Genomic DNA, 22,087 nt, shown 5'->3' on the forward strand with positions numbered 1-22,087 from the left:
ATATTTTGGCAAATGAAATGAAAGGGAGCGAACAGACGAGCTTTGTGACACAGTGGAGAGCCATAGAATTAGACATGGATAAGGGGGAGAGCGTGCCTACCATCTGTAGGATCAAATTTTACATGACGTCAGTTTTAATACAATGCCTTTTTTCTTACTCATGATGAGACTGACAAATGCACACACCAAAATTCTTTCCTAGGATCATTTTAGCTAAGCTTTGACCATGGTAAGACTCATTGCGAGAGCTTTTAAAAAAATAATTCTGAAGTCCAATTTGTGTTTTTTTTATGAAGGTGTAAGTGAGTTGATGAATAAGATGGTTGGACTAATTTGAGACAATTTGTTGTGTTAATTTCCACGGTGAATAAGAGAGGACATCTTGGGGGAGAGACGTGGTAGATGGAATCAAGTGGCATGCACAACAACGTTGCTATTGAAGAGTTGTTTTATTTTGCCCTTCAAAAATGTAAAAGATTTTTATTTCACCATGTACAAAAATATTCTCAGATACATTTCAAGACACAATTGGGAGACTGAATACTGGGCTCATGAAATTAAAAAAAAAATATCCCCCTTAAAACTGGATCAAAATGAAGAGGAACAACAGTTGGGACAACAGTTTCAGTCAGATCAAGACACGATTATCAGAAGAAGATCAACTAAAAAACAAAGCAAAACATCTCTCGCTGTATGCAATGGAGAGGAATATTTGTTGCATACAGTCAGAACAGCATGGCATTCGTACACAAAATGTTTCCAGTAAGAACAGATAGCTGCCGTGCATGGCCTTTTATGGAGCAAAAAAATATCTACACAAGCCACAACTACAGCTCATATTTTGTGGATTTGTTGTTTGGACAAAGACAGAGGACTTTTCACATCAGGGGTGAATTTCTCAAAACCAAAGTTGCTAACTACATTAGCTACTTTGCTGTTTTCAATGCATTTTCCCATTGGCAACTACTGAAGTTGCTAACAGGCTAACAACTTCTCTTTTGAGAAACTCACATCAGATGTGACAAATGGATCAATTCACACTTGGTTGGGGCATAGACAAAAGGGTCATCAAGGAATTTGTAAATGTCATTTCTCACCACTTTGCTACAGTACAATACATAAAGTACTGTATTTCAGTAAAAAAAAGACTGGCCACATCCATTTTGTTTCCATTCTGCTCCCGAAACCCCTGTCTGAATTCAAAGACTCCACTGACTTCCTGCTCCGGGGTCAGCCCCACTCCAGCATAGTTTAGCACAGAGATGATTCAGTTTGCTTGCAGCATGGTTTTAATTTGTTTGGAGGTAGTCTCATCATTCAAATGTTTTGTTGTGTACCTGTGTGCGCAATAAGACATATGGTTAGGAAAGACAGCTATTTACTTTGATTTGTTTTGTTACATGTCAAGATAATTTGTACATAACAAATAGCAGTGAATTATTTACTATTTGCATATGTACTGTTTGTATGTTTGTATGTATGTATGTATGTATGTATGTATGTATGTATGTATGTATGTATGTAAATATCTATGCATGCATGCATGTTTATATGTACGTATGTACGTATGTATGTACGTACGTATGTATGTATGTATGTATGTATGTATGTATGTATGTATGTATGTATGTATGTATGTATGTATGTTTATATGTATGTATGTATGCATGTAAGTACTGTATGTATGTATTAGCCCTGTATCACGTATGCATTAGGCTTCAGTCCCTAATCTAAACTCTATAATCGTAAATCCCCAATTGAGCCCTAGCCCTTGTACATGCAGTACACTCACTGCATGGTGCTGCTTGGCCTGCCCAGAGTCACTCACCTGAGAGCATTTAGAAGTCCTTCCACACTATTGGGCGGCTGGTCCTTGAGGACTTTAATGCATCCTTTCATCTGTGGGACCAAATCAAAAGCACTTAATACATCTGAAAAGCTCTATCTTCATTCAAATTACAACATTAATGCTTGTGCTAAAGTAAAACAGAACATATCCACACAACCAGGTAGTTGAAGAGTAATTGTGCATTCTATTGAAGCTGTAAAATCGCTGTAAAAACTGCAACCTCAAACATCATGGCTGTGAGGTCACTTACAGTAAGTCCCTCATAACATATGCAATGAGAAACATTTAAACATGTAAACTTAGTGCCACAGCCCATTTGCCATTAAGGTGAGCTGCCTTCAACTAGTTTGGGCAGTTCCAGTCAGTCCGTCACTTTTCAGCTTTGCCACTCTTGCCTACTAGCAGCAGTTTTACAGCTTCAGTCGATGTGCCTTGGTGTGAAGTGAAGAACACCCTGTATATATCTCTGAGGCTAACACAGACTATTTCCTGTGCTGATATATCATGACTGACTGACTGTGTGAAAATGTGACTGGTGTGATGAGGAAGTAAGTACAGTTTAGTACGTACATCGATTTTGGAGGACTTGACGAAGGCCCCAGCAGGGTGGACGAAGTCGTAGAGGATGATGACCCCCACCATGACACGCAGGCAGAACAGCACCGTGTCCTCACTGGCGAAGCGGGTGCGGTACTCCCTGAGGACGTTGCAGAGCACGCATGAGCGCGCACACACACAGACACACACAGACACACAGACACACAGACACAGACACACACACACACACACACACACACACACACACACACACACACACACACACACACACACACACACACACACACACACACACACACACATATATACATACAGACACACACATACAGACAGACAGACACACACACACACACACACACATTCACATGTAAGATGGTTAAAATCATCATCTTGTTATTTACAAGTACTTCTTAGTTTGAAGAAATGGTAATATGGATATCACAAGGAACAGACAGTAAGCAAAAACAGCAATGAATGATCAAATAGATAGGAACTAAGTTTAGAAACCATTATAGTAAAACTTACGGTGTTTCCAGCATGACTTTGCACACACTAGCCATCGTGCTCAGACAGTCTGTGGTGTTCTCAACGGGTAATTCTGCATTCTGCGCTCAGGCACGCACACACACACACAAATGTGATTTTTCATTTATTCATGTATTAGTGGAACAACAGACATATACATGTATACGGATGCCTTTTTGCTATGTACCCACCTCTGAAACAAACTTTGTTGTGGCGTCGCTTAACGTTTTCAGCATGGGGGTGGCGTTGGCATAGAAGAGGGACATGCGGTTGGCCAGCTCGTTGTTCACCTCATTCTGCTCTTCCGCCTGCTGTCAGACCGGGTGAAGGTTAGTTAGGTTAGTTCATACTCATCGATCATCAATTACCCATGCAAGGCACCTGGCAACATCAGATCTCCCATCGTGTCAATAGCATCTAAGTACATATAAAAAAAAAACACACACACAGATGTTTGTCATGCTAGCTTTTCCCCCTCTTTCACAAGAGGTTCTGCGGTACACCGTTTTGTACAGTACGTTCTCCGCTGATGGTGGACTGCAGTGCCGGGCGCGTGCCAGTCAATGATAAGTGGCCAGGCTTGGCTGAGGCCGGGAGATGGCTGCTGGTGAAAGTGCATGTAAATCAGGTCCGTCGACTCGTCTGCGATCTGCGGATCTGTGCGCTGTCATGTTCTGCATGCGTAATGTAATGATACACGCTGTACTGTACCACAGCGAGGAGGGTCCTGATTCATTAGGCCAGCCAGGCCTCGTGATTATTCCCCACTGAGAAAGCCCTTAATTGGGAAGGCAAGGTCAACAAGCTATTTTATCTCCAGTGGACGGACCCCCTCCCTCCTCCCCCATCACCATCCCCAGCCCTGGCTTCTGCTTCGCACAAGGTCTTGTAATGAGGCTGAAGTCATTAACATCCACCCCCCCCACTCTCTATTACACACATGCACACACACACACACACACACACACCCGCACACGTGCGCCCGCACACACACACACACACACGCACACACACACACACACACACACACACGTACGCACGCACGCACGCACACACACACACACACACACACACACACACACACACACACACACACACACACACACACACACACACACACACACACCTCCTCATGTGGTGAACACACATCAGCACTCAGTCAAGCAGAGAGAGAGAGAAAGAGGGAGAGAGAGAGAGAGAGAGAGAGAGAGAGAGAGAGACAGAGGATGGAGGTGTGAATAGAGAGATGAATAGAGGACACAGAGACACGGGGAAAAAAACAGTAGAGGAGGATGGATGAAGAGAAGAGGGATCATAGTAAGAGGGGGGAAAAGAAAGAAAAAAGGAGAAATGGTCTGTAAGGACAAGAGGGCTGCTGAGGATGAACAAAAAGGAAGAAAAAAACCTGAAAACAGACAGTGAGAGTGAGAGCGAGAGGCGGTAGGGTCAGGGTCTGATTCGTCACCTAATGACGTAGCCCATCAAACACAGCAAATGGCTCTTGTTAACCCCCTAAACCTTGCTGTACTTAAACATAACCATAACCAAGGAGCCAGGATGTAGTAGTGGGCGGCGAGGGCTTGACATAAACTTTTTCGCTTGCCGGCAACTGTGGCTAGTGGTTTTCCGTAGTCACTAGCCATCCAGCTATTCTACTAGCCACAAACTTGATTATTATTTTTATTTTTATTTTTTTTATCATGATGCTGTACATCTAACATCTAAGATGTTAGCATGGGTTTCAACATGGAAATAAAACAAACAAATAGAAACTGAGTAACTGAGCTTTTTCTTGAATTCAAATACAAACAATTGATACACAAGGCACAAAGTGCAAAATATAAGCTATTCTGATATGTCATAACATAGAATAAGATACCTGCCAAATTGGCTGGTGACACTGAAATTGTTACCAGCCAGAGCCAAGTTTTACCAGCATTTGGCCGGTTGGCAGGTGCCAGTGTCAAGCCCTGGTGGGCGGCGAGGTGAACACGAGCACATTACTTACGGACACATTGTTGATCCTCATGCGGCTGAGGGTCCTGCGATAGTAGCTGAAATCGTTCTGGATGGCCGGGTTGGTCATCTGCAGGAGATGCGCAAAAGGCAGGGGTGATAGTGAAAAAAATCCTGAGCCTGAACTTTTTCCCCTGCTCTAACGACGAACCACAAGATACTGCATAGTGACGTAACGAAGGCCTATTTTGACACATTATTCAAACATTTAATAGCCTGTGTATGACCATTATTCAAGCCTGATAGTAGAAGAAAACCCTGAACCTGTAACACTTTCTGAGATGACAATAACCTAATGGCTAATTACTATCAATGTTTTTATTTTTACAAACTCCGTCAAGCCTGAAATCAGGCATGGAGCCTGAATACTATCAGCCCTGAAAAGGGGACAGTGAGCATCTCCAAGGGGACCCCGACACTAACGCCACCCTCCACACACCCACACACCAACCACTTGTTATTACTGGCTTATCACTGGTCCATCACTATCACTCATCAATGTTAAATGCTCAGTATTTGTATCACTTCATCACTTTACTGTTATGGGTACAACAGTGTTACTTGTCCTGTCTCGCACTTTAATGTCAGTCTGTAAATGTCAGTCCTGTGAATGTCTATATCCTTCATGGTAGAGAGAGAAACATGATTTCAATTTCCTTGTATGACCTGTGCATATGAAGAAACTGACAATAAAAGCTGACTTGACTTGACAAGCCCTCCAAGCCAAACCCTGACTCCGCCACACCACACCGCACCTCGCTCCCCGTAACCCCCCCTCCCCTCCCCTCGTTGCGCCAGACTTGCGCCTCACTGACATCTGCTCTCCTGCTCTCCATCAGGCCCGCCGCCGCGATATTATGCAGACGAGGCCGTTCATTAATTTTTGATTTTGCTTATTGGCATAAATTTGCAATTACCTCAACGAACCAGGCTGTCTCCAGCCATAATTGGGTTTGTGCAATCTGCAAACTAGGTGCAAAGTGCTGCAGAAATCGCACACAACCAGCCTTAAATTTGATGCCAAAGCGATTAATTCTACTAACAAGAAGCTGAGGGACTCTCTTGGTGCCTCATGTTTGGTTTACAATATACAGTACAGAGTACACTATGTCTGAATGGTTATGACTTAGCTGACATAAGCTGAACTGATATAACACTGTGGAACTGGGCTATTGTGGGAAGTGCTGGTAGGCAACGCACAGAAGTGAGGACAGTTCAGAGAAGCTGACGCTCCCACAATTCAGCAGTGCGTTAAAGGGGTATGCCACTATTTTGGGGCTTAATACAGTTAAAATCGTTGGCCAGGGTTTATAAAGGTGGTAAAGTGTCTTATTTTTCATGTAAGCCGTTGTCTTGCTTTAAGACAAGTTAAAAGAGGGAGCATGTCGCTAAGCTAGTGAAAGTCAATGGATCCGTGTAGCATACACGGATCCATTGACTTTCACTAGCTTAGCGACATGCTCCCTCATTTAACTTGTCTTAAAGCAAGACAACGGCTTACATGAAAAATAAGACGCTTTACCACCTTTATAAACCCTGGCCAACGATTTTAACTGTATTAAGCCCCAAAATAGTGGCATACTAGTCCGGCAGCCAAAAGCCAAATATCAGCCGAACCCAGTTTCGTCTGATAAAGTTTTTTTCTTTGCAGTTTGTGGTTGCCTAAGGTGTACCTATTAAGATTCCAGACGATGCCCGGTGATATCCCTTGAGCATTTTGAGATATTGAGCCTTTTATGCTTGATGTTCTGCAGCCATAGATTACAACAGTCTTTGGCTCCCAATTCATGTTATGCTGACCAAATACCCTATACCATACTTATTTTGTGTTTGTTTACATGGTGGGATGTGTATAAGAACATGTGGTGAGGTATGGACATCAGTGGGGGTGGGGTCATGCATGTTTGGGGGCGGGGCATTCACCCAAAAAGCCTGATTTTCCAAGTCGGAGACACAAAGGCCAACATTTCGCCAAACGTGGCTTTATATCTCATAGTGGGTTGTTTGGTTTTACTGTTTGTAGTTCTCCAACACTTACCCATCAGGATAAGAGTGGGTGATGTGCCAATTTCAGATATTAACCCTTTCATGTTGATTTCGCTGCAGCCATAGCCCACAAGCTTTTGACAGCTTCATAACTGCACTATGATTAACCATAGAGCATTCTGGGTGGTAGGCCTGCCACATCAAAGTGGAGAAAGTGTCCTCGTACCAAATACATTTTAGACAATTACATAACTAGCTGTTTGTCAAGCAGAAATATGTAACATTTAGGCAAATATTGGTGGTGTCAGCTTAGACATACCCAGAAAGGATTACCGGTACTAATTCAACACAGAATTTCACCATTTCATACATTGCTATTTACTCTTCCTGTGCTGTTGTAACACAAAATAAAAATTGTAAGTAATAATTACATAATTTTTGGCTGATTATTTGTTTGCCTACAAAGTACATAATTTCAGTGGTGGTCGTATTAACATGGAAAGAGATAAAATTAAAAATGTAAATCCACAAAATGACATTGTAATTGACCTTTTACCTGCTGGGCATTGCTGCCTGTCACACCTCCTCCGGTGCCCATGGGTCAGCGAGAGAAAATAAGACTTGTGACACAAACATCTTTATTGTATAAATTACTAGACAAACAGGGAATACACATTCACATTCATCATGCATGCACAGGAGGTGCCTTCCTCAACCACCTTCGCAGGTAGCTGTAGCCCCATGCCATAAGCAGATGTCGTCAGGTGGTGTCCAGCCTTCTCTGCGGTGTTTCGGCCCTGAACCACAACACCGCCAACTCCGGCTAGTGGGCCAACAGTGAGTGGCCAGGCTCACTGCCCATCTGCCTCTGGCGTACAGCTCACACCAACAATACATACGTTTCATACATTTGATAAGCATAAAAAATAAATAATAAAAAAGTGCTGAGTGAAGGTGCCGAATGCGCTGAATGCTTACTGACGAGTTGTTTGTGAGGCAGTTGAGCTGTTTGGTGTTCGTTGGCTGCTGGCTGTAACCCCCTTCCAATGCAGCTGTGCTCGGGTGCGTTGGTTGCTGGGGTGTTGCAGTGTTGAGTGAAGTGCCGAATGCACTGAATGCTTACTGACGAGTTGTTTGTGAGGCAGTTGAGCTGTTTGGTGTTCGTTGGCTGCTGGCTGTAACCCCCTTCCAATGCAGCTGTGCTCGGGTGCGTTGGTTGCTGGGGTGACAACAGTGTTGAGTGAAGTGCCGAATGCGCTGAATGCTTACTGACGAGTTGTTTGTGAGGCAGTTGAGCTGTTTGGTGTTCGTTGGCTGCTGGCTGTAACCCCCTTCCAATGCAGCTGTGCTCGGGTGCGTTGGTTGCTGGGGTGACAACAGTGTTGAGTGAAGTGCCGAATGCGCAAGCCGGTTGGGAGATAGGCTTGCTGTTCCCTGCAGCTGCTGTCTGGGGGTTAGGTGTTCTTCCCCCACTTTCTGTCCTTCCTCCACAGCCAGAGCCAAAAGCTCCCTTTCTCCGCCTCCTCTGCCAGTTCCTTTGTTGCCTTCTTAAGCTTCCTTCCGGTGACTCCCACATCCTTTAGGAGGCGTAGAGTCGACAACCCCATAAAGCCTCTGCATCCAACCTCCACTGGGTAGATGGTAGTCTTCCAACCCGCCTCTCGGCACTCAACAGCCAGCTCGAGTACTTGGCCTTTTTCCGCTCGAAGGCAGCCTCGATTCCTTCCTCACTTGGCACGGTGAGTTCAATGAGGGCCACCGCTCTTGCCTTTGTGGACCACGCCACTATGTCTGGGCGGAGAGATGTGGTGGTAATCTCTGTGGGAAACAGAAGCTTCCTGTCCAAGTCGACCTTCATGCTCCAATCCTGGCCGGGACTGAAGGGCCTTGATGTTTCTCTTTGCCTGATGCTTCTGATCCCTCCTTCCGCGACAAAGGTGGTGGGGTCCTCTGTCGGCGATGGTATTCTGCTATCCTGTCTGCGCTCCTCCAGTACTTCGGCTAGCTTTCTCAAGACTTGGTCGTGGCGCCATCTGTAGCGGCCTTGTGATAGCGCGATTTTGCAGCCTGACAAGATATGCTGGAGGCTTGCATTGGGAGCACTGCAGAGTGCACAACATTCCTCCTTTCCAAACCACTGGTGGAGGTTCCGAGGACAGGGAAGCGTGTCATAGGTTGAGCGTATAAGGAAGCTGAGTCTTGCCTGTGGGATCTTCCACACGTCTGACCAACTGATGTTCCTGTTTGAGATTCCCTCCCAGGTTGTCCAGCTTCCCTGCCGTCCCTGAGACACAGCCTTGATCTTGTAGCGGTCTTCCTCCATCCTCGTCACCTCCGCCACTACCATTTCCTTCCTTTCCTTGCGGTGGGCCTTGGACCAGAATCTTGGTGCATCTCCCCATCCTAGGCCTGCTCTACCTACCTGCACTCTGCCCATGATTTCCTTGTGCTGCAGCCGACTTACAGCTTGGTTGACCTCGGTCTGGGCGTTCCACTTGCGGCCAGTCAGGACCCTGGCGTTAGCCTTCCTGACTGACTCGTCTGTGGACTCCCGAAGCTCAAGGACCAACCTGGCTTTCTCTTGCATGTAGCCCAACTGTAGTGACTTCAGTGGTAGTTGCAGTGTATTTCTTCCGAAGAGGCCAGCTTCAGATAGGCAACGTGGCAACCCCAACCACTTTCGTATGAATGAGTTGGCTTTCCCATCCATCTTAGTCACGGTTGATGAGGGGATCTCGCTCATTTTCAGGGGCCACATTATCCTCTGGTAGAGTGTAAACTGGTAGCACCAAACCTTGTACTTCCCAGGGAGTTGGCTTTGGTCGATCCTTGCCAGGCCGTCACATAGCTGTTTCATGACGGTCTTCCCCATCTGTTTATCAGATAGTTCTGCAGTGTACTGCCTCCCCAGGCTTCTGATGGGTTGCTCGGCAAGAAGTGGTATCTTTTCCCCTATGACAAGAAAGGTGGTGCAGTCATTCCTGACTCCTTTCCTAAGTTACAGACTGCGAGACTTAGAGACTATTTTGACTTAGAGACTTAGAGACTATTTTGGTATTGGTAAAGGCTCTGTTATCAAGACCCTAAAAGCTGGATATCACTTGACATCAATTGGTAATGTGCTGGCACCATTCCAACAACTTTCCAGTGAGGCCACTAACTTTGTGTCGGCATGTTATGGCATTCCAGACTGTATCAGCATGTCACATACTCTACAAGGTTGGTGGTATGGGGAAAAAAGAATGGGAAAGGTCATTTATCTTCACCTAACCTGGCTGCTCTTCCACCAACAACAGAGGCATTTCTTGAGAATGTGAAAAGGGCTCATTTTCAAGCAATATTGTGGAGGACATTGGTTCACACTCCACCTGAACTATCTCCCGAAGCATTTGGATGGAAGAAAGACCCATGCAACAAAGCACTGATACCAATAAGTGTTCCAGAAAAGGTCAAAGTGGCACCAGACTACATTTTACAGATGATCAGATGTGGTTGCAAGAGTAAAAGCCCCTGCAATTCTAAGAAATGTAGCTGTGCTGTAAACAGTGTGCCTTGCACCATTTTCTGTGCATGTTTTCGGCTGGGATGCTGCCGAACCAATGTTGTGTGAGCTTTACTGTGAAAGTGTGTGTGTGTGTGTGTGTGTGTGTGTGTGTGTGTGTTTGTGTGTGTGTGTGTGTGTGTGCGCGCGTGTGTGTAGTATAATGTAGGCTATAGGTGTTTTAGGTGTTAAGGACTCTGTATGTTGTATAGGTGTAGACAGGTCTTTCTGTGCGAATTTAAATGCATGTACATGTCTTATTTGATGGCTTCATGGACTTTTAAGTGATCATTTAATACCAGTCAGGATACACTGGATTGACTTAATTTTTTGACTCAACCGTATATATAATGTATAGCTGTTTTATCTCTCTCTCTGAGCGTGCGGTACTGTATGTTGCAGTGTATATAGGTCTTTCTGTGTAAATTTAAATGCATGTACAGATCTTATTTGATGGCTTTATGGATTTAAGTGATCATTCAATACCAGTCTGGATACACTGGATGTATATCATTTCTTTACTCATCTTTTGGAACAGCCAACGACTGCTCACCAGTTACCCCCACACTCTGCTCTTTTTTTTCCCTTTTATGTTGGCTATTTGTGGTAGGCTACCTACCGGCGATGTTGTCATGTATGTTGTCATGATGTGATGTTATGCAGGATCTCATAATGCACAATCCGTTCCATACTTTACAGTCTTATTCTAAGCAATGTTGTGAATGTTTTTACTGAGGCATTTGTTGATTTGTCATTCATGACCTGATTTATATAACTAAATGCATAAAAATAGGCCAAAATCGCATTTTTTAAGGTTATTAGCAGTATTTTCTCTGTACCTGGATAACAAAAGGAGATAGCCACAATTAACCACAGTAAATATTCTTGTATGTAGGATATTAACAAAATAAAAAAGGAATTTTGAAGCTGGCATTTTCAGGTGGTCAGATTCATTGCATCAAAATATAATGCAAATTAGTGCATATTTAATTAGATAATAGCCTAATTAGCCTATTTAAACATAAAATATAGAAAACTTGTAATACATTTTTTTCTCCAATTCATACGAGTAATCATCTGATAAAGTTTCATATTGATATCTGCAAGTTAAAAAAAAATACCCTATTCACCTACAGTGTCTCGTCTTATTTGTGGGATTGCTGTTATGAAAGGGTTAATTATTACCCCATATTGGGTTTGTTTCAATAAGGGCAGTGTTAAGGCAGTCCAATGTGAATGTTTTTCAGGTAATATAAGCAATGTGGTACATTTTATAACATTATTCACAGTAATATTAGGTGTCTTTAGTTTTTTGTCATAATTTGCATTTATGGGACAATAAAGGCTCAAAATCTGAAAATGCTCAAGTGATATCACCAGGCATCATCTGAAATCTTGAAGACTTGCCTAAAATCTATCAGATAAAGCAAAAAAAAGAACTTTATCAAAGAAATCTGGGTTCAACCCCACGGCTCCCGGACTATACCCCATTAATGAGAGCTTTTCCTGCCCGCCCAGAGAGGAGCTTCTCTCCTCCTCACCACCTGCCATGATATGCTCTTGTCCTCTCACCTTCCATTTCCCTCAACACAGCTCACCTTTGCACTGATAATTACAATATTGCTTTACACCTCCGCTTCTATTTTAAGCTTTCGCTCATCTCCACCCTGTCATTCAAACTCTTCCTCCCTCCCTCTCTCTCTCTCTCTCTCTCTCTGGCTACCTCTTTCTGCATCTCTCTCCCTCCTCATCACGCTGCTCTCTAAAACCACATCTCCAACCCACTCTCTCTCTCTGTTCCTGTTGTCAGCACTTGGCTTGAGCAGAGCAGGGGTGCTTTTCTCGAAAGTGTAGCTGTTAACCACGTTAACTACTTTGTTGTTTACAGTGCAATTTCCTATTGACAATTACCCAAGTTGCTAACTGGCTAACAACTATGCTTTTGAGAAATGCACCCCAGCACTGTTGCTGTACGTACAGTAGAGGTGGTGCATGATTAGCTATGGTGCCACTTGAGTGAATGCGGGCCGTGCAGGAAGTGAGAGTGGCGGGTGTGGCGCCCGGCGTCCGGATGCGTTCCCTGCAGCGCTGGCGGCCGGTGCGCGCTCCGCTCACCTTGAGCTCATCAAAGCGCAGCGTGAAGTGGAGGATCTCGGCAAACTGCCGCGCCAGCGCCTGCTCCTGCTCCAGGTGCTGCGTCGGGCTGCAGCGCGTACTCGTCAGGGAGCTCAGCAGGCCGTGTAGCGCCCCCTCTGGAGAGATGGAGAGAGAGAGGGAGAGAGAGGGAGAGAGAGAGAGAGAGAGAGAGATGGAAAGTGGAGAGAGAGATGGAAAGTGCAGAGAGAGAGAGAGAGAGAGGAGGGAGGGAGGGAGAGAGAAAGAGACACAGAGACAGAGAGACAGAGACAGGAAGATGGGGACAGAAAGATGACAAAAAAAATTGAGTGAAGACATTGGAGAGAGTGGAGAGACAGACAGAGAGAGAGAGAGAAAGAGTGTGAGAGAGGAGAGAGAGCAAGTGGAGCAGACAGGGGAAGAGAAAAACAATGATGGTGGGGTGAGATGGAGGTGTGAAAGGGAAGGGGTGTGGAGGGTAGAGAGAGAGAGAAAGAAAGAGAAAGAAAGAAAGAAATACACAAGGGGACAGTAAGGACAAAGAATAAAGAGATGGCGATGTGGTATTACAGGATTAAAAAAAAAACCTAATTGAGGATAAATGGGAAGGTCAGGTCTCTGGGGTGGAGGAGAAATTAAACAGAAGATGAATGAAGAGCAAGAACAATAATGGGAGTCAACTGGAACTGAGTGCAGTTCAATTAAAATCAATAGAGATGCTTCAATTAACTTTATTTACTGCCCAGTCCAATCAGCATTAAGCAAAAAAAAATAAAAACACATGAGACTGCCACTATTTACGACGTGAGAAAATCGATCATACATTACACTTTTTTTTATACATGAGCTTGTTGTGTAGGAGGGGCCTCTTGGCACAGATACCACATGGCCCCCTCACCAGAGGGGATGGGGGAGGAGGACAGACCAGGAGGAAGATGTGTGTTTGTGTGTGTGTGTGTGTGTGTGTGTGTGTGTGTGTGTGTGTGTGTGTGTGTGTGTGTGTGTGTGTGTGTGTGTGTGTGTGTGTGTGTATGTGTGTGTGTGTGTGTGTGTGTGTGTGTGTGTGTGTGTGTGTGTGTGTGTGTGTGTGTGTGTGTGTGTGTGTGTGTGTGTGTGTGTGTACAGAGTGGAGTGGGGTGAGGGTGGAGGACAGAGGACAGAGGACGAGGATCTGTGTGTATGTAATGTGCATGTGGGTGTGTCTTGTTGATATGTGTGTGTGTGTGTGTGTGTGTGTGTAAGTGTGTGTGTGTGTTTACAGAGTGGGGTGGGGGTGGAGGACGGGGGACGAGGATCTGTGTGTAATGTGCATGTGGGTGTGTGCTGTTTATGTGTTTGGAGTGTGTGTGTGTGTGTGTGTGTGTACGGAGTGGAGGTGAGGTGAGGTGGGGTGAGGGGCCAGACTGGGCTGCAGACGAGGTCTCGGTGCCATGGTAGCAGCTCCACGGTAGCCAGACGCGGTCTGGTCTGGCGGCGGGCAGCACGCACAGCACAGCACAGCACAGCACAGCCTACCACATGCATTTTTCAGCACTCCCCCACAGACCAAAACAAATCCCACAATTCAGCGGGGGGGATACAGTGTTGGTGGGGGGGGGCACGGGGGGTAAAAGAGAGGAGAGGGGGTGGAAGAGAGACAGCGTGGGGTGGTTTTGACCATGCTAGAGGCGTCTGGGGGGTGGGCTCGGCCCCCAGAGAGGACTCTGATTGGCTGTCGTGTTTGTGGCTGATTAGAGGATGTGTCATAGCTAATTAGGTCGTGACCTACTTCCCTGCTGCCTAAACCCCACCCCTCCTCGACCACTCCTCACTTCCCCCTCCTCTGATTCACATGAACCCCCCCACCCCCACCCCCAAGGCCTCGGAGAAACAAAACACAACACAGCCAACCATGGCCGCCTCTCCTCTACCGTCACAACAGCTGAACGCCGCCACATACCTCAGCAGTCACATCAGAGCATGTGATCATGGGAATGCTCATGTGAAGTCTGAGCCATGAGGGGATCAAAGCGCTGTTACGAGAGAGGTCACTGGTCACATATTTCAGAATGCCATCGAAATGTGTTAGTAATTCTCAACTTTTGTTTTCCCCTGGCTGCGCGACCCTGGCTGTGCACAATTTCAACCTCTGATTGTTGGAAACCGTTGTCGGTCAAAAAATTAGCTCACGTGGTTGGCTGCCAGTGTTATGTCTTGCCCCTCCTCATAATACCGTGTTCATAAACAAAAAAAAACCCCATGTATACGCCGTCAACAGTGGAACCAATTTCATGTCGCCATAATGCTTCAGACATTACGATCAAGCATCTTCCACAGACACTGCTGAAGAAATTGACTAAAACGGTCTGGAATAAAACAACGGACAACAAATGCCAGCTCTATTTTGTTGTTAGCGTGCAGCCCAGCACGACAGGAGAGAGGAATGCGGTCTGGTGAAGTATAGTGGCATGATGGGGGTGGGGTGGCGGTAGTGTGTTTGGTGAGGTAACACAGATTGGTCTGGCCCAAGGAGAGCTCTAATCCAATTAAGACGTGCCGCCGCTCCGCCACAGGGAGGTCCCACATGGACCAGGTGTCTGTCATGCACTACAACACACGCACATGCACGCGCACACATGCTTGCACATACACGCACATATGCATATGCATACAGACATATTTACACACACACACACACACACACATACACTCAACAAACACACGCTTGCACACACACACACATATGCATACAGACATACTGTATGCACACACACACACACACACATACACACACTCACACACACACACACTTGCATACACTCGCACACACACACACGCACACACACACACACACAAACAGCAGAAGACATCCTCCTCGAAAACACACAACAAACACAAGTCTGTTCACCTTACATGCCTGCCTACAAATCTACACACACAGACAGAATGGGATTGTGTAACCCTTTTCGTGACCAACCCATAGCCGATTAGTGTCACTACAGCCATTCCTCACCCTGTGCCACTGCACGGTGGTCTACTACTACAAAGCCACAGGGCAACCCTCCTGACATCTCTCTGATCGCAGCAGGGGTGGGTGGGTTGCTGGGCTGGACTGGGTTGGGGGAGAAATAGGGCCATGGGGGGGGGGCTTAAAGGGGCCCCTCATAATTAGCGGCACATAACTGACTGACTTCCCTTTCAATATCTAATGCAAAGTTATCACTGAACATGTCACCTTCATCTGCAAGATATTGAATAAAAACTGATCACCATCATCATCATCATCATCAACTGACTTAACGGTGGGCCCGCACCCTCGTGGGCCCCTATATTCAGAAATGTAGAAATCCATGAGGGCGCGGGGCCCAGTGGGAAATGCCCGCAATGCCAGATGGCCAGTCCAACCCTGGTGGTTTGGTATAGGGGAAATGTGGGGCAGGGCTCGGGCGGGGGGGCTGGTGGTAGGCGGGGCAACAGGAGCATTACATAAGCAGTGGCGGGCGGGCGGCCGTGAGCGAGCGTACGAGTGCGAGGTGCGGCAGACTGACGTGCGGTCTAATGCCGCCTGACCAGGCGTGACCTCATCGCTGAGTGGCAGCTGTCGGGGCTTTGTGCCGCGGCTCATCCAGTCCACCTCCGGCGAGCGCCGTCACCGTCAAGCGTCACACTCCGCCAACCACCTCACCTCACCTCACCCACCCCCTCCAGTAAGATGGACTTGTCCTTCTATACAGCAGAAGAGGTGTGTGTGTGTGAGTGTGTGTGTGTGTGTGTGTGTGTGTGTGTGTGTGTGTGTGTGTGTGTGTGTGTGTGTGTGTGTGTGTGTGTGTGTGTGTGTGTGTGTGTGTGTGTGTGTCTGAATGTGCGTGCATGTGTGTGTGCCAGCGAAGGCGATTTTCGGGAAGTTGATGCAGCAAGCACCAGACGCTTGCGCTGTCTGAGTCAGAGGCAGGGGGTGAGATCAGTGCAGTCAAAGAGGGAAATAGAGAGAAGAGGAACGCAGGTAGAAAGGGAAGTAAGAAGATGGAGAGAGGGAAAGAGAGAGGGAGAGAAGAAGGGAGAGAGAGAGAGAGAGAGAGAGAGAGAGAGAGACAGAGAGAGACGATGATCATAATATGATCATAAGATCATACTAGAAATGTAGCCAAAGGAAGAGAGAGAGATAAAAATAGCAACTGCACATATGAAAAAAAGGCTAGAGTAAAAGAGAAAAAAGAAAGGAACAGAAAGCCAGACAGAAAGCAAGACAGGAGGAAGGAGGGCGACAGCGACAGGGCAACAGCAGATGCAGAGGGAGAGGGAGAGGGAGAGAGAGAAAGAGTTCCCGTCTTCCCGTCTTCCCGTCCCTGCCAGGCTTGCGGGAAAGCGATGGAGAGCCAGCCACTCACAGTAGTGTGTAGCGCAGCCTGAGGAGTGCTGGGCTGATAGTGAAGGGCACACAGGGTGTCTGACTCACTCATTAACTTGTGATAACACAGTACAAGGAGGATGCGGAGCGGGAGGAGGACTACAGCAAGTCAGCTGACTGACTGGCTACACAGCATCAGTCCTTCCCGGAACAAGGCTTGCCGTGCACATCTGGGTCATACGCCATATTCCACACTGGCATGCAATAAGCTGGGATGCACGCACAGACACAGACACAAACACAGACACAGACACAGACACACACACACTTGTGTATGCACACGCACGCACGCACACGCACGCACGCACGCACGCATACCTAAACACCAACAAGCCACTGTGTGTTCCTCACCTAACCTTGGCAAAGTGAATGGACATTATAGTGTTACATAATATAGTGTTACAGTAAATGGGAGGACAGGCATACCTAGCTTCAGGGAGAACTCGTAGAACTTCTTCAGCTTTCCCACCAGTGGCACTACCGCGGCCCAGGCCCTCTCCTGCACACGCTCTTCACTGGGCTGCTGTATAGCCTGTCAAACACAGCACACCTGCTCATTCACCTAGGGCCTATACTAGGAAGCTGGTTAAGGAGTAAACCAGGTTAAGTTACTGATGTTATGAGACTGGAGTCCTCATTGTTTTAACCCACTGATGCCTGATGTTGTCTTGCGCAACATATGCCCTGGCGCCTAGAGCTGCATTACGCAACATTCAGGCTCATGAGATTTGAGAGAACTTCATTAAAAATCTCTGTTTGTTTAAGATGAGTGAACACATTCTACTGAAAGATGAGGGTCTTAGCGTTTAAATGCAGCTTAGGGCATAATTTTATTTGCTTCAGAAGCTGAGATATTTAGGTTTTTATAGGCTGAGGGCAGCTTTTCTTAAAAAGGGCTCAGGCATTCAGCACCCTTTTTTTGCAGGTGCCTTAGGCGTCAATGGGTTAAGAAAATGAGGACTCCAGTCTCGTCTATTAAATGATTTAGCTCTTAACTTAACCTGGTTTACTCCTGAACCAATTTTGTAGTATAGGCCCCTGTTCTGTACTTATGGAGACATGAGACTCACCTGAAGGACATGTTTTAACATAAAGCCTCAGGGCAGGTACCACTAAGCATTTCTACTACTATGAATACTAATGATACTACTGCCACTACTAATTACGATCAATTAATTATACTGATATAGAATACAGGAAGCATTCTGCAATACATATTGCTTGATACAACAATGTAATGGTGCGCTGTGATCATTTTTTCCTTTGTACATGTTGTGAACCTGCAATTCACCAGCACTTGGCATCAAAGCACAGTTGGTGGTATTAAAAGTGGGTCTATTTTTTTTAAATTACCCTATTGATGATGTATTATCAATAATATCTCCCACTTTCAAAAGTCAGCGAGGTGTGTCACCTGTCTGATGGCTTCCCCTGCTCCACTGTATGACTGTAGCTCCTCGAGGATCTCCATGGCCTCCACTAGCACCTCATTCACCTCGTCCCACACCTTCCTCTCTGGGCCTGTAGGCTGGGCATCTGCAGGGAGAGGATGATACGTTAGAGCAGAAAGGGCATTTTACATTGCAATTCAATGGTTATCTTCAACACACCGCGCTCTTCCGTCTTGTTGGTGCGTCTCTGAAGTAATTTAGTAGTAGGAAATGGATCGCACTCAATTTTTCTACTATCTTGTTGTTTTCTTTTTATTTTAACATTGCAGGGACTGACATGACAGTCCCTGCAATGTTAAAATAAAAATAAAGCAACAAGAAAGAAGAAAAATTGAGTGCGATCCATTTCCTACTACTACATAGCAATTCAATGGAATGCCCAATACAAAAATGTCACTTTCCCATATAGAATGTAGCATTGTATATAATATAATATTGGTAATGCACAGGGACAGATAATGATTTGAAAATACAGTTGTGTAAAGGTGGTTGAGCAGGTTAAGATTTAAAAGAATTTCCACCACTTTCAATGCTTTCCAAAAATGTTCCAAAATGGATATACGTCATTCTGCAAAGAAGCTCTTCAAATAAATACAGATAGCTGGTGGGTTAAAATTCAACAATATCCAATTGCCTTTACTGACAGATGTATAGAAAATCAAACAGAAAGCACTGTATGACTGTATGCTTCACTGCTGTCAGCTTGCACATTAGTCTGTGAGCATGTAGACATGGCTATGTGAATGAATATACAGTGTGCTAGTGGTTGCAGTATGGTAGGCGTTCTAGAGTGTGCGGTGTATGGTGCAATGGTTGCGGCATACTTTCTACAGTGTGCAGTGGTGTGGTGTGGTACAGTATGCGGTGGTGTGGTGTGGTATGGTGTGCAAGGGGTTGCTTGTTGAAGCAGACTTTTCACAAGACTTCATCGAAGAAGACGAGTGGAGTGGAGTGGAGTCGACCTACTTTCAAAGTCCAAGAAGAAGTTGCCGGTGTTGTTGTCTATGTCCCGTGTCAGGACCTTGATTAGGTTCCCCATAGCCACCAGTGAGGAGGAACCTGAGGAGAGAGGAGAGGAGCAGGCGGACGATCATAAATCACCCTCACCTAGGAGCCCAGGGCTGGGCTGGGGGAGAAATAGGCCCGGGCACCTTTGGCTTAAAGGTCCCCCTCATAATTAGCGGCACAGAACTGACTCAATGATGGGCCCCGCACCCTCATGGGCCACTATTTTCAGAAATGTTTAAAAAAAAGCTTTTTTTTACATTTCTGAAAATAGGGGCCCACGAGGGTGAGGGGTCCACAGGAAAATGTCCGCTATGCCAGATGGCCAGTTCAGCCCTTGCTCAGCCATCAGGGTTCGATGAGACTCCTGCTATAATGGATGGGCCTCTACTGTATTGTACTGTACTGTATGTATGTGTGCCCCAAGTGGGAAAGACAGTCGGGATTGTCTCTATGGCTGGCTATATGTCTGAGTCTGAGTCTGTCTGGGTTTGGAGTGTGTGTGTGTGTGTGTGTGTGTGTGTGTGTGTGTGTGTGTGTGTGTGTGTGTGTGTGTGTGTGTGTGTGTGTGTGTGTGTGTGTGTGTGTGTGTCTGTGTCTGTGTGTCTGTGTGTACGTGCACATGTGGGGAGGGGAGGGGCTTTTTCTGTATACAGTATACTGTACACAGGTAAACAGTGTAAACAAGAGCAGAGGTTTTAGGCATTGAAAGAAACTGTCTGGGGCAAATAGTTACAAGAGAATGTATAATAAAGTATTTATGTCCAACGTATTTCATCCAATAAGCAATGCTGACTGAACCATGAAACCAATAAATCATTCATTCAACATCAGTGGTCTGCAACTATAGTATTATTAGTAAAATAATATAATGTATCATTGCAACAAACATAGACATGTTTTTTGTACAATTTCTTTACTATGGGTTTGTGATTAAATACAATAATGCATCATTTTGTACTGTGTATCACTAAAAATGGTCTTAGACAGTAGCATGTAAACAACCAGGGGATTAAAACACAGCCCAAAACAAACATTGTCTGCCTCAAAAGTTGGCATGCAAACAGTGGACACAAAAAAACAATGCAGTGCATTCATTTCGAGCAATGACACAGTACCGGTAAGCATCACAAAGGATTATACGATAATGCCCATGTCAGTTAGTCAGTGACAGTCCTTCATGTCACAGATGTGTGCATAATATATGTCCACCCACAAGTACTGCAATATGGAGGGGCAATATGCCTCCCACCCCCCTCCTCCCCCGTGCAGACACTCTGGGGACGGAGCCTGCTGCCCTCTGCGTGCCGAAACCGACCGGACCCCCACCGACCGGCCAACCCACCGCCACGCCAACATCTGGCGTCATGTGGCGAGCGTGACCGACAGCATCTGTCACTGGTATCACAGCACCACGACTAGCATGCACAGCTCAGCTCTCTATCTCTTTATCTCCGTCACACATATGTGTGTGTGTGTGTGTGTGCATACATCATGTAAGCGTGGATGTACTCTATGCTTTCTGAAACAGCTGCGTGTGTGTGTATGTGTGTGTGCATACATATAAGCGTGTACTGTATGTACTGTGTGTTTTTTGAAACAGCGGCTTCTTCTGCAAAAGCATCCGCAACAACACTCTCGAAGTGACAACACTTAAAAGAGTTTAAACTTTTCCTAATTTCATCATACACCCAGGCAGCACAAAGGTGAGTGAGGAATCTCTCCAATCCCACAACCCCCTACTATACTATACTATACTATACTATACTACACTATACTATACCATACTATACTATACTATACTATACTATACTATACTATACATTAGGGCTGTAAATCACAGCCTCCATGATGATGCGATTCGATTATTTTCGATACTTAAGAATGCCCCACGATAAGATACGATTCGATAATTATTTCCAATTACTTTTCCACTTCTATTATGTCATGGAGCTAGGGCATTCGGCAGGGGCCAGCGATTTGATCATTTCCGACACTTAAGAATGTCCCACGATACGATATGATTCGATACACCGATAGTACATATCGATTATTAATTACACCCCTACTATACATGGGCCTCCTACACAAGGACATGCTGTTCCAACACTTCCACGTGCTGTCTGGGCCTGGTCCATATTTATGAACCAACTCCTTGAAATGTTGCACCAGCCTTTTATTGAAGATCCCCCTTTTCATGTACTTGTATATGTAACATGCAATTTTCACATTAATAATGAATACTTTTGTTTGAATTGTAATGGTGGTGGTAAGTATTTGTTAAGAAGGTAACATTTGTGAATAGACAGTGTGAATTCTGGAAATGAACTACTAAAAATGTTAAACAGTGCACCTTTAAAGGAGTGTACATTTTTTCTTCATTTCATCATGCACCTGCACAGCACAAAGGTGAGTGAGGAATCTGCAATCCCACAGCCCTCTACTACACTAAGAAGGACATCATTATTGGGGATTGGATTGCCTTAGATGCCAGGGCTGGCCCAGATCGGGAAACATCTTGGCATGTGTGTGTGTGTGTGTGTGTATGTGTGTGTGTGTTTATGTAGCTACTTGACACCTGAACTTCCCCCTGGGGATCAATAAAGTTTCTCTAATCTCTACTCTACTCTACTCTACTCTACTCTACACTATAC

The 22,087-nt window shown here is 45.6% G+C and overlaps 1 protein-coding gene across 2 annotated transcripts in view; it reads right to left on the reverse strand.

The window, feature by feature from the left end:
• Positions 1-1,035: 1,035 nt before the first annotated feature.
• The window catches only part of fam49ba (family with sequence similarity 49 member Ba), a 37,459-nt gene continuing 16,407 nt past the window's right edge, over positions 1,036-22,087 (reverse strand). The window contains exons 2-11 of one of the 2 annotated variants that reach the window (XM_063219244.1): positions 19,395-19,487; positions 18,392-18,513; positions 17,404-17,509; positions 12,591-12,727; positions 4,941-5,018; positions 3,124-3,240; positions 2,933-3,012; positions 2,420-2,546; positions 1,829-1,899; positions 1,036-1,337 (exon numbers count right to left, since the gene is read on the reverse strand). In XM_063219244.1, coding sequence (XP_063075314.1) covers positions 1,268-1,337; positions 1,829-1,899; positions 2,420-2,546; positions 2,933-3,012; positions 3,124-3,240; positions 4,941-5,018; positions 12,591-12,727; positions 17,404-17,509; positions 18,392-18,513; positions 19,395-19,467 — 981 coding nt within the window. In that variant the 5' untranslated portion in view covers positions 19,468-19,487 and the 3' untranslated portion in view covers positions 1,036-1,267. Of the gene's footprint in view, positions 1,338-1,828; positions 1,900-2,419; positions 2,547-2,932; positions 3,013-3,123; positions 3,244-4,940; positions 5,019-12,590; positions 12,728-17,403; positions 17,510-18,391; positions 18,514-19,394; positions 19,488-22,087 lie in introns of both variants that reach the window. The other variant, XM_063219243.1, reaches the window with a different exon arrangement.

Source organism: Engraulis encrasicolus, chromosome 16, assembly GCF_034702125.1.
Source record: "Engraulis encrasicolus isolate BLACKSEA-1 chromosome 16, IST_EnEncr_1.0, whole genome shotgun sequence".
In the NCBI taxonomy this organism is placed as follows: domain Eukaryota; kingdom Metazoa; phylum Chordata; class Actinopteri; order Clupeiformes; family Engraulidae; genus Engraulis; species Engraulis encrasicolus.